The sequence below is a fragment of the Bos mutus genome, chromosome 5, assembly GCF_027580195.1.
Source record: "Bos mutus isolate GX-2022 chromosome 5, NWIPB_WYAK_1.1, whole genome shotgun sequence".
Classification (NCBI taxonomy): Eukaryota; Metazoa; Chordata; class Mammalia; order Artiodactyla; family Bovidae; genus Bos; species Bos mutus.
This window is the reverse complement of record NC_091621.1, coordinates 83,399,750-83,412,615: the sequence shown is the minus strand read 5'-3', so window position 1 is coordinate 83,412,615 and position 12,866 is coordinate 83,399,750. Positions and strand designations below refer to the sequence as shown.

General features: G+C 38.9%; 1 protein-coding gene across 1 annotated transcript in view; it reads right to left on the bottom strand.

Moving 5' to 3' along the window:
• Positions 1-1,235: 1,235 nt before the first annotated feature.
• Positions 1,236-12,866, bottom strand: part of PIK3C2G (phosphatidylinositol-4-phosphate 3-kinase catalytic subunit type 2 gamma) — a 474,611-nt gene continuing 462,980 nt past the window's right edge. The window contains exon 33 of the mRNA XM_070370044.1: positions 1,236-1,522. Coding sequence (XP_070226145.1) covers positions 1,370-1,522 — 153 coding nt within the window. The 3' untranslated portion in view covers positions 1,236-1,369. The remainder of the gene's footprint in view (positions 1,523-12,866) is intronic.

Below are 12,866 nucleotides of genomic sequence, written 5' to 3'. Positions count from 1 at the left end.
AATCGACCTGAAACACCCAGTCACCGCCCAGAGGATTATGGATGATTTGACTCACATGATCATGTGTTCAGAGCAAGACCATATCAGCCCACACTAGGCACACATGTATTTTCAATGAATAAATGTACAGTCTTTTACAAGTTTATACCAATGACTGTATAAAAAAGAACTTAAGTTGCTTTTTTAATATACACACAGGAGAACGCTGAGTAAAGCAAGGGTTTTAATAATTTAATTGGCAGGAATTTTTTAAAGCAATTTAATTCTCTTAAAAAATATTATAAAGTGCCTTGATTTGTACCTACTTTGCAGGGTGGAAATCTGCAGGATTTTGAAAAAGTTAATTTATGGCTGCACTGGGTCTTGCTGCTGTGTAAGGGCTTTCTCTATCTGTGGTAAGCGGGAGTACTTTCTGGTGGTGGTGCGTGGGCTTCTTGTTGCGATGGCTCCTCTCGTTGTGGGGCACAGCTCTAGGGCTCCCAGGCTCCATAGTAAGGCACTAGGGCGTAGTTGCCCTGTGGCGTGTGGTATATTCATTCCTTGACCAGGGATCGAACCTGTGTCCCCTGCACTGCAATGTAGATTCTTAACCACTGAATCACCGGGGAAGTCCCTCCAGGATTGTCTACTCAGGTCACGATGGGTATGAAAGTAGGTTCAGAAGTAAGAAAACTTTTTGTTGTACAGAAAAGATGTTTTGATCAGAGGGGAGGGTTTCAGAGTTTGAGATCTTTGAATTAAGGTATACCACAGTTTAAAATGTGATAATGCCTCTGATTGGGTGATATCCAGTGGTGATGAGTATTGAAGACGGTGAAAAACTACAAAAATTCTTCCAAAAATTGGATTTAAGAATTTTAGGCATTTATGCTTGGTTTTTCTGTTAGAAAATAACTATAGTATTCTGCCAGAGCTTACTAATGCCTTCAATACATATAAAATTATAAGTGGATGTGTAGGTATATATACTTAATCCAAATTTTAAAAACTTGTTTCAGATATACTTAGGTCTTGAAGTGATAAGATTTATTTGCTTTGGTTTTTTTTGAAAACTACATTAAAAGTATTGCTTTTAACTATAGGCACATAATTATAAAGTGCACACATGTTTGATTTAAAAGATACACTAAAATATCCTTTTATTATTTTACATATTGAATTTACACAATCAATTGGAGAAATGGTTCTAAGAAAACAGTGAAATACACAGAGAATAAATAACTAAAAACATTGATTCTGATTTCTTTTCTCTGTGTCCTTAATTTACCACACTACCTTTGATTAAAAAAATGTCCTGATCTTGTGATAGAGAGGCCCAAAAGTGAAAAAAATATGAGTAGTTAATGAATCTGTATGTTCAAAGGAATGCTCAAATTATACTGTTACCTAGTGGATACCATTTTTCTTCATTGAGTGTGACACTGCAGAGTTGGATGTTAATTGCTCCTACAAACGTGGTTTTGCTCTTTACAATAAGCATTAAGACATGTCCTTGGAGCTCTGTGACTTCATCATATACTACCTGAAAAGGGAGAGAATTTTGAAAATATAAATTAGATATGCTTAAATGCATCTTTTAAAAAATATTTCTTTTAACAAAATAATTGCATCTCATATTTGTACCTTGGAATGGACAGGTTAATGTTGTTAGAATCTTTCATTTCTAACTCTTAATTCTGAAGAGCTAAAGGTTCTGCTAACATGAAGGAGTTTAATGACAAAGTATTTCTTAAGAAGCTTAAAATTTACTCTGATTCCATTAATAATTGTCTATCCCAAATTTAATAAGGTTGCAAATCATTCTCTAGGAAGAAATTTAAATACTTACCACCTTTTAACTGTCCTTGAATTTATGTGCAGCATGGAGCCTTGAACACTATTTTTCTTTGTTGAAGGCTAATGAGGAAATCAGACCAATCTCCATGATTTCCTTGTGTTAATGTAGTCCAACAATATTTCCTTCTCCATGTGAAGCAGTCATACTATGGTTACTTTAATTTAAAATTGTTTAATATTTAGTTATGAAAATATATGCTCATTAAGTAAAATATGGGGATGAAACAGAAATGAATATAAAAGAACATTTTTATATTTCTACCATTAGGAGATAATTATAGTTAACATTTTGCTGTGCTTTTTGTTTTCTATATATAATCAATTTTTAGATTCTGAGCTATGATTATGTTGTGTGTACAGTTTTGTGTCTTTCTTCTTTTCATTTACTAGTCATGGAACTATTTTTAAGGAGAGAGAGCTATTCAACTGCGATTTATAATATCCAAGAAGTAAGTTACAGGCATTATCACTGTGTTCCTGCAGTGGTAAAGAAACTTTAAAAACTGCAGGATCAAGAAGTTAGTTATACATCATAAAAGGAGGAGATTGCTGTGTATAAACCCAAAGTGGTTGCCAAGGAAACTCCTTATAACACATTTAGAGGAGTCTCATATGATGCTACAAATGTGCTTGCTTTTTATAGTGAAGCTACAAGATAGAAAGAAGTGCTTTATATGCAAAGAAGAATCAGAGGAAACAAATTGAGAGGAAAGCCTTGAATCTTCTAGGAAGCCTGCTCAGTGTGTATGGATGTGATTTCTGGCCATCTTAAGATATCAATGAAATTCCACTAAAGAATCTACCAGCAGCTCTGAGCAGTGATTTATTTATCAAAAAAATAATAATTCAATTAAGGGATATGACACACAATACAGGATGTTGATACAGTCTATATTATTTCTTGTGACAGCTCCTGGCTACCTACTCTTCTATTATCTTGCTCCCATTCCAGGCAGGAGATTACCTTTTAAATTCTTGTGTGTGCGTACTAAGTCACCTCAGCTGTGTCCGACTCTTTGAGACCCCATGGACTGTAGCCTGCCAGACTCCTCTGTCCATGGGATTCTCAGGGCAGAACTGCTTATTCAAGTTATTCCACTTAAGTTCTTGAGTTCCCCCAGATAGTAAAGGACTTTAAGGGCTGCCTTAAAAATTTCAAAGTCTTACTGATGTAATTCATCTTTAATGGCAAAGAGAAGTCTAACGTGGACTCTGAATCACTCTTATCTCCTGAACACCTATTTTTCCAGGACTTCAGAGTAAGCTCCTTTTCCTCTTCTCTATGGTGGTTATTTTGAACTGTCTAAATTATCCTCCATTTTCCTCCCCACAACACATTCGGCAGATACACTCAATTCCTATTTTACAGAGGAAATAGACAAAGGGCTCTTCAAAGTATATTAAAAAAAATGGAATAGCTCTGACCATTAGGCTTTTGGAAAATCTGGTTTCAGAACACTGGGAATCTTATAAATTAGTGCTAAAGATGTAACTTTCTAAGAAACATATCTATGATACATATTTATTTAAATCTGTTGTCACTATGACTGCAAGGAGATCCAACCAGTCCATTCTGAAGGAATCAGCCCTGGGATTTCTTTGGAAGGAATGATGCTAAAGCTGAAACTCCAGTTCTTTGGCCACCTCATGCAAAGAGTTGACTCATTAGAAAAGACTCTGATGCTGGGAGGGATTGGGGGCAAGAGAAGAAGGGGACGACCGAGGATGAGATGGCTGGATGGCATCACTGACTCGATGGACGTGAGTCTGAGTGAAGTCCGGGAGTTGGTGATGGACAGGGAGGCCTGGCGTGCTGCGATTCATGGGGTCACAAAGAGTCGGACACGACTGAGCGACTGATCTGATCAGTTTACATTTACAGTGGGGTTACATCCTGATGGGCTTATAAACCCATGGTAAACTGAACAGGTGGCGCTAGTGGTAGAACCTGCCTGCCCATACAGGAGACATAAGAGACCTGGGTTCGATCCCTGGGTTGGGAAGATCCCCTGGAGGAGGGCATAGCAACCCACTCCAGTATTCTTGCCTGGGGAAATTCCATGGACAGAGGAGCCTAGCGGGCTACTGTCCATGAGGTTGCAGAGTCGGAGACAACTGAGCAACTGAGCACACACACACTTAACCCGTCGAACATCATAGCTTAGCCTCATCTACCTTAAATGCATTCAGGACATTTACGTCAGCCTACAGTTAGACAAAATCATCTAACACAAAGCCTCTTCTATAACAATGTGTGTATGTCTCGTATAATTTATTGGATACAGTACTGAAAGTGAAAAGCAGAATGGCTGGCTGGGTACAAAATGGTTGTGAGAGTATTGGTTGTTTACTCTCATGATTGCGTGACTGACTGAGACTTGTGGCTCACTGCCACTGCCCAGCATCAGGAGAGAATATTCTACCACGCACTGATAAGCTGGGAGAAGATCAGAATTTGTAGTACAGGTTCTACTGAATGCATACCGCTTTTGCACCACTGTAAGTTCAAAAAATTTCAGGTTGAACCAGCCCAAGTTGGGGGCCATCTGAATGAACTTTCTTATTTGAATATGGTGATAATATTTACCTTTTAGTATTGTGAGGAAGAAATGAGAGAATGAATATAATTAGCTTTGGTGCAAAACCTGGTACATAGTAAACACTAATGAATTATAACCAAAAAAGATCCATCAAATACACAAAAAAAGAACAGTCATTTCTTGGTATTTTTGTCTTGAAAAGTGAAACTGTTAGTTGCTCAGTCATGGCCGACTCTTTGTGACCCCATGGACTGTAGCCCACCAGGCTCCTCTGTCCATGGAATTCTCCAGGCAAGAATAGTGGAGTGAGGGCCATTCCCTTCTCCAGGGGATCTTCCCAACTAGGGATCGAACCTGGGTCTCCCTCATTGCAGGCAGATTCTATACCAGCTGAGGCACCAGGGAAGCCCATTTTACCTTAGCTGACAGGAAATAACAGTGGTAGACAAAGTTGAGTCTCCAGCTATTTAGCAAGCAGAATTTCTCTAATATTCGATGCTAGGAATTAATTGCCTTCCTGGTTAAAATGCAAACATTTAAACTCCAAAGTTTATATTACTATGGATTTTTTTCCTATGCTTTATTATGTAAAAGCTATTTTTCTTGAAAGTGACTGTTTTATAACATGTAATCATTGCACATCATAGATGATATATACATATATTCTAATTGCTTTACTTCATCTGTAACATTTTAAAAATAAGCACTTTTTTCTTCATTGCAATGAATAATTAGTGTGTAATGCTAGAGATGTATGCAGATGACTATATTCTTTGAGACTTTTCACCAAATGATTTAATATGTATTCTGCCTTAATATAAAAAGAACCAAAAATACACAGCTCTTTTAATTTCACTTTGTAATACTTTTTACCCATGCTGCTGCTGCTAAGTCACTTCAGTCGTGTCCGACTCTGTGTGACCCCATGGACGGCAGCCGACCAGGCTCCCTGTCCCTGGGATTCTCCAGGCAAGAACACAGGAGTGAGTTGCCATTGCCTTCTCCAATGCATGAAAGCGGAAAGTGAAAGTGAAGTCGCTCAGTCGTGTCCGACTCCTAGCGACCCCATGGACTGCAGCCCACCGGGCTCCTCTGCCCATGGGATTCTCCAGGCAAGAGTACTGGAGTGGGGTGCCATTGAGGCATGTGTCAAGTCTTCACTGCCCTCTGACAAACACTGAATGTGTAAGTTTGAAACTGTTATATCAAGTAGAACACTGTTTAGGGTAATTTAGTATCTACTAACTTATATGCAAGCATTCACTATGTCATTTGACACCAAGTTCTAGTAAATAATTCTAAAGAGTGTTTGAAGGATTGCAAGGGGAGGAAAATAGTATGGAAACCGAATTGTGCTTAGGGCTGGTGAGAGAAGGAGTGAAGAGGTGACTGTGAAAGGGAGAGTTGAAAGCCAGGACTCTGCAGGTAGAGCGAGGGAGGGACAGCACAGAAAGTTTAATGGGGTCAGTCAGAGCTTTGGAATCAGGCACTTCTGGGCTTGAAATTTAGTTACCTAACCCTGATCAAAATATCTACCTCAGGGCCTCAGGGTCTTCCTCTACAAAAAGAATTATCATTACTTTATGAGTATGGAATGAGAGGATGCTATAGACAACAATAACCATTGCTTACTGAGTGTACCATTCACCGCGTTCTATGCTAGATATTCATGCACATGCTGGATATTTTAAGGCATGTGAACTACATAGAGCATTCTTATTCTGTCCTTTCTAATATCTCCTCTAGGATAATGTCTAAGAAAGGAATATAATGTCAGTTACTAGATACAGGATGGATAAACCACAAGGCCTTACTGTATAGCATAGAGAACTATATTCAATATCCTGTCATAACCAGAATGGGAAAGAATATAAAAAGAATGTCTCTATATGTATAAGTGAGTCTATATGCCCAGTGATTGACACAACACTGTAAATCAATTATATTTCAATTAAAAAAAAAGGAATACAATGTGCAAGATACATGGACTATAACAATATAATTAATTTTTAAAATTGAATCTATTTCTAATGAGTCATTAAAAATGATGGTTCTTTTTTTTTTATTATTTTAATTGGAGGTTAATTACTTTACAATATTGTATTGGAAAATGATGGTTCTCAACCAGATAACAAAGACAGTAGAGTAGAAAGAGCAGTGGCAGCGGCGTTAGCAGCCCACTCTGCTTCTGAAAGACTTGGAGGGAAGTTCTGGGGGCACTCCGACCACCAGCCCCACCCTGTCCTGAGCCCAGTCGTGTCCACCACAGGGCTCTGTATGTGAGAAGGGTTTTCAGGAAGGCTGCAGGCAGTCCTGTTGGGAACCACTCTGGAGAGCATCAAGGTGACAAACTTGGCCTTGTATCAGAGCTTTAGTATCTGAAGGGTAGATGCTGAAGGGACACTTGGCAGTGGTCCTGACCCAGCCTCTCTCAGGTCTGAGTATTAGGGAGAAAGAGGCTTGTGAATAACACCTCAAAGAACTATTTTCCTGAAAAGCTTTCTGAAGTGATGCAATATGATATTCCCTTTGAATTCCTCTAAGAGGTTTATATAAGAAGGGGAGTGAAGTCGTTCTCTCCCACTCCCCAGATCTCTGCCTGGCTTTGGCAGTTTGAGAAATCCCAAAGTCCCTGATATAGCAGCCCTCAGGAAGCAAATGGGAGAAGTTAAATACAAGGTAGATGCCATGTGATAATTACCAGGCTCCTCAGAAAACACAAATGGTTGGCCCTCTGTAGCCATGAGCTCTGCAGTCATGGACTCAATCAACCACATATCAAAAAATATTCAGGGAAAAATATTTCCAAAGTTCTAGAAAGCAAATTTGAATAGGTTGCCTACCAGCTACTATTTGCATGGCATATACATTGTATCAACTCTTATGAGTCACCTAGAGACAATTTAATGTAAATGGGGGATGTGTATAGGTTATATGCAAATACGCCATTTTATAGAAAGAACTTGGGCACCCGAGAATTTTGGTATGCTCAGGAGTCCCGGAGCTAACCTCCCCTGCGGATACGAAGGGATGAGGACGTCTGTATAAGGTGTTGCTAAGAATGCACAGAAATAATAGAGGGGACTTAGCAAAGAGATGGGGGCCTATAGTATAGTTGAAGGGGAGAGAAAGTAAAACCACAGTTAAAACTGGTACCCTTTTGTGGGATATTTCTTAGAAATATTCTTGTATTGATACAGACACAGCATAATGGGAGAAAAATTAAAATACTGTAGTCTTATATGCTTATTGAATAAAGCAGGTAACAAATTAATAGGTACAATATGATCCCAATTTTGTTAGAGAATGTGTCTGTTGAGAGAAAGAGACATAATTCAGAAAGAATACTTATTAAAATATTAACAAGGACTCCTAAAAAAGATGTCTTTTTCTTCTCATGGCTTTCTAAATTCAACCACTTCCTTGACAAATTTGTTTACATGATGATCGTTACTATTAAGGCAGTCACTTACTCACGCATGAATTCATCTTCCTGCTCATTCGGATTATGTATGAATTGGAGTTTGCTATGCATAGACTTATGGGCTTCCCAGGTGGTGCTAGTGCTAAATAATTCACCTGCCAATGCAGGAGATTTAAGAGATGTGGGTTTGATCCCTGGGTCAGGAAGATGCCCTGGAGGAGGGCATGGCAACCCACTCCAGTATCTTTGCCTGGAGAATCCCATGGACAGAGGAGCCTAGCAGGCTATGGCCCATAGGGTTGCAAACAGTTGGATGCAACTGAGCATGTACATATATCTCTAGTGGTTGACATCATGGCAAATAATAAAATGTCAAAGTATCTTTCCTTACTAAATTATACATATAGTTGAATATATATAAATGTTTGCTGGTTTTACATTTTTCCACATACACAAAAAGTGTCACTTATGGAATTACCCCAAATATTTAATTCCACAAATCTTTTAAGAAATAGCTAAGTTTCAGTATTGTGCATCGAACCACTGGGACAACCCAGAGGGGTGGTATGGGGAGGGAGGAGGGAGGAGGGTTCAGGATGGGGAACGCATGTATACCTGTGGTGGACTCATTTTGATATATGGCAAAACCAATACAATATTGTAAAGTTAAAAAAAAAAAAGAAATAGCTAAGTTTCAGAGATACTAAGAAAGATAAAACTTTTTCTTTGTCCTCAAGAAGTTTTCAGTGTACTAAAAGAAAAAAATAATTATGTAGGACTGAACAAGAGATGGTAAATGTGGTATAAGAGTCAGGGAGGAAAGAGTGGTTCACAGAGTCCATATTTGAGGGGAACCTCAAAGTTGGCAGAAAAGGGCAGGAGGGTGAACAGCCTCATGAGCTCAGTCACAGAGGTCACAGGGATTATTCAGGGAGTGACAAGCTGTGTAATGTGACTGGAGAATATGACTAAGTGTGGGGCAGTGGAAGGGCATGAGCAAGCAAATGTTCCTGACTTATTTTTGTTAAAGGTGCTGAAAGGTGCAAAAGACATTAAATGTAGGAAGAATTGCTTTTTCAATAGATGGTGCTGGAATAATTGGCATTCATAGGCAAAAGAAAAGTGAACTTTAACCTAAAATACACACTTTATTCAAAAGTCAACTCAAAATGAATAATGGACTTAGATGTAAAATATAAAACTATAAAATATTTGGGCTTCCCTGGTGGCTCAGAGGGTAAAGTGTCTGCCGGCAATGTAGGAGACCTGGGTTCGATCCCTGTGTCAGGAAGATCCCCTGGAGAAGGAAATGGCAACCCACTCCAGTACTCTTGCCTGGAAAATCCCATGGACAGAGAAGCCTGGTAGACTACAGTCCATGGGATCGCAAGGAGTCGGACACGACTGAGTGACTCACTTTCTATGGGAGAAAATCTTTAGAAAGTGCTAGGTGAAGAGTTCTTAGACTTTCCACCAAATATGCAGTCTATAAGAGAAAAACAACTGATGAATAGAACCTCATCAAGATTAAAAACTTTTACTTGTGAAAGACCCTGAGAAAAGGATGGAAAGTCAAGCTACAGACTTGGAGAAAATATTTGCAAACCACATATCTGACAAAGGTTATTGATAATATATAAAGAATCTCAAAAGTCAATAGTAAACATAAGTAAAAATGTAGACTCTCTAATTAGAAAATGAACAAAGACACACAGACATATTTCACCAAAGAAGATATGTAGATAGTAAATAAGCACATGAAAAGAAATTTGCATCATTAGCTACTGCTGCTGCTACTGCTAAGTCGCTTCAGTCGTGTCCGATTCTGTGCGACCCCATGGACTGCAGCCCACCAGGCTCCTCCGTCCATGGGATTTTTCAGGCAAGAGTACTGGAGTGGGGTGCCATTCCTTCTCTGATCATTAGCTACTAGATATATGCAAATTAAAACCACAGTGAGCTATCACTCATTACTTGTCAAATGAACTAAAATTAAAAAGTGATATTTTTATTTGATAAAATAAAAATGATACCAAATGCTGGCAGAGATGCAGCGAAACTAGCACAAATATTGCATTGGGAGTGTAAAATGGTGTGGAAAAAGAGTATGACAATTTCTTTGGAAAACTATACACTGGGACGACCCAGAGGGATGGTATGGGGAGGGAGGACGGAGGAGGGTTCAGGATGGGGAACACATGTATACCTGTGGCAGATTCATTTTGATATATGGCAAAACCAATACAATATTGTAAAGTTAAATAAAATAAAATTTAAAAAAAGAAAAACTATATGTGGCATTACCATATACCCCTGTAATTACATCTTGAGCATCTCTCTTAGAGAAATTACAACTTATATTTACACGAAAATCTATACATCAGTGTTCAGAACAGCTTTGTATTGCAGTAGTCCCCAGTCAGAAACAACCCAAATGTCCTTTAATTGGTAAATAGTTAAACTTTCATACCTCCCTGCCGTGACTACTACTCAGCAGCGAAAACAAACTGTTGATACATGCAGCTACTTGGATGGATCTCTCGTGAGATGTATAGTAAAAGAAAAAAGCCAACCTCAAAATGTTACAAACTGTATGATTCCATTTATATAACATTTGAAATGACAAAATTATAGAGATAGTGAATATATTAAGCATTGCCAGAGTTGGGCGTGGAGTGTTAGAGTGGGAAAAGTGACTGTGGCTTTACTCCGACAGCACCAGGAATCACTGTGATGGAATGGCCTAGACCTTGGTTGATTGTGGTGATCACACAAACCTATACATGTGATATAAATGTACAGAACTAAATATATGCATACATAAGAACACGTGTAAAATGAGAAATCCTAATAAGGTCAGTGAATTGTACCAATGTTAATTTCCTGATTATGATATTGTCAATAGTCAGGCAAAGTGTTACCATTTTAGGAAAAGTGGTTGAAGGGTATTTGAATTCTCTCTATATTGTTTCTTCTAACTGCTTGTGAATCTACGATTATCTCAAAACAAAAAAAATTTTAAAGGTATATAAGGATGATACTGCTCCAGAGACAACTTTGGAAAATTACTGAGTCAAATTTGAAGGGCTGTGAATGCCACACTTAGGATTTTGGATATTATCCAGTAGGTAGTAAGGAACATTTGGAAAAAGTTATGTAGGAGAGCAATAAAAATGAGTAGTTTTTGACACTTTAGATAGAAATTTGAATGATTTAATTGAAAAGCGCAAGATGGGCAGATAGGAAGCTATTATATTAGCCAAAGTTATGAGGCCTTTCACCAGAGACACAGTTATGGGACACAGAGGAGAAGATGGATTGAAGAGGCAGATGACTGCCCAAGTGAAACTGACAAAACTTGGGGATTAACTGGACTTGTGAGTGAGGAGGAGAGTGATGTCATTAGTATCTTCTGAGATGACAGTGGAGGGAAACCTGGTTTAAAAGGGCCTAGGAGGCATCCTAAAGGGGCTCTTTCTTTTTTAATTGGAGTATAATTGCTTTGGGCTTCCCTGGTGGCTCAGAAAGTAGTGTGGCATCTTTGTCTCTGTCTTGGATAACTTGCTGTTTTGGGAAGCCAGCAGCATGTGGTAAAGAACATCAAGCACACATGTGGCTAACACCTGAGACCTCCTCCAACAACCAGAGAGAAGTGAGGCCAGATGAGCATCTGAGTCAACTCACAAAGGACTCTGGCAGCCCCAGTCAATCCCTGGATCAGGAAGATACCCTGGAGAAAGGAATGGCTATCCATTCCACTACTCTTGCCTGGAGAATTCCATGGATAGAGGAGCCTGGTGGGCTACAGTCCATGGGGTTGCAAAGAGTCAGTCACAACTGAGTCACTAACTGTTAACTTACTTTTGTAATTGCTTTACAATCTTGTGTTGATTTCTGCCGTACAATGTGAATTCAGCTATAAGTATACATATATCCCCTTCATCTTCAGCTTCCCTCCCACCCTCCCTGACATCTCAGGGGCTCTTCAATAATCAGGTAAAAGTACAGGTTTAAAGGGCTCCCCTGGTGGCTTAGTGATAAAGAATCTGCCTGCCATCTGGAGACCTGGGTTCAATCCCTAGGTTGGGAAGATCCCTGGAGGAGGGCATGGCAAACCAATCCAGTATTCTTTCCTGGAGAATCCCCACGGACAGAGCAGCCTGGTGGGTCCACAGGGTCACAAAGACTCAGACACGACTGAACATGCACACACAGGTTTAGAGCTTAGGAAAGAAGCTAGAGTTTGAGGAAATAATTGAGATGCAAGCTTCAAGTAGGTAATAAATGAAAATCTGTAGATCCATAAGATCATTTTGAGTGTATATATTAAGAAGAGATGAGGTCACATCATGGAACTCCAGTAAATAAATATTTTCAGGGGAAGAATGGCAATGAAGGAAAATGAGAGAGTGGTTAAAGAAAACAAGGGAGTTAAAAGGCAGAGCTCAAGAAGCAAAAGGGAGGTGTCAAGAAAGAGAAAGCAGTTAATAGAGTTGCTGTCTAAGTGCTCAGGAGAGGACAGCCCATTGGATCACTGGACTGAACAATCAGGAGTCTTCTGGTGCCCTTTGAACAAAGCAGCATTGGTCAAGGTAGAATCCATATTGCAAAGGATTAAGTGGTGAGAAGGAGGCGATGAACAGAGAGCAGGAAATATGCCAAGTCTGCTAAAGTGTGGAGGTGATAGCAAGAGAAGAAAAAATTGATGCTTTATAAAAGCTGAGTTGAAGACTTTTTTTTTTAAGATTTTGGAGTTGAGGATCCAGTGGGTAAGATAACCCACTGGAAAGGTAAGCAAAGAATCAAGTGAGCAAGCTACAGAGGAGATAGGAAAGGATGGAATCAAGAGGAAAATGTAGGGTTTGCCGTAGAAAAAAAGAGAGGATCGGATGTTCAGATTGTATACTACAAAGGAATTAGAGAGCTGTATATAATATAAATTAACTTTAATATAATTTGTGCTTTGTACTTATTTTTTTTTCAGTTTTTCAAAGGAGATTTTATAATGTTTACAATAGATTAGACTATGATAAAGTTATCAGGTAAGGAAAATGAGGGAAAGAAAA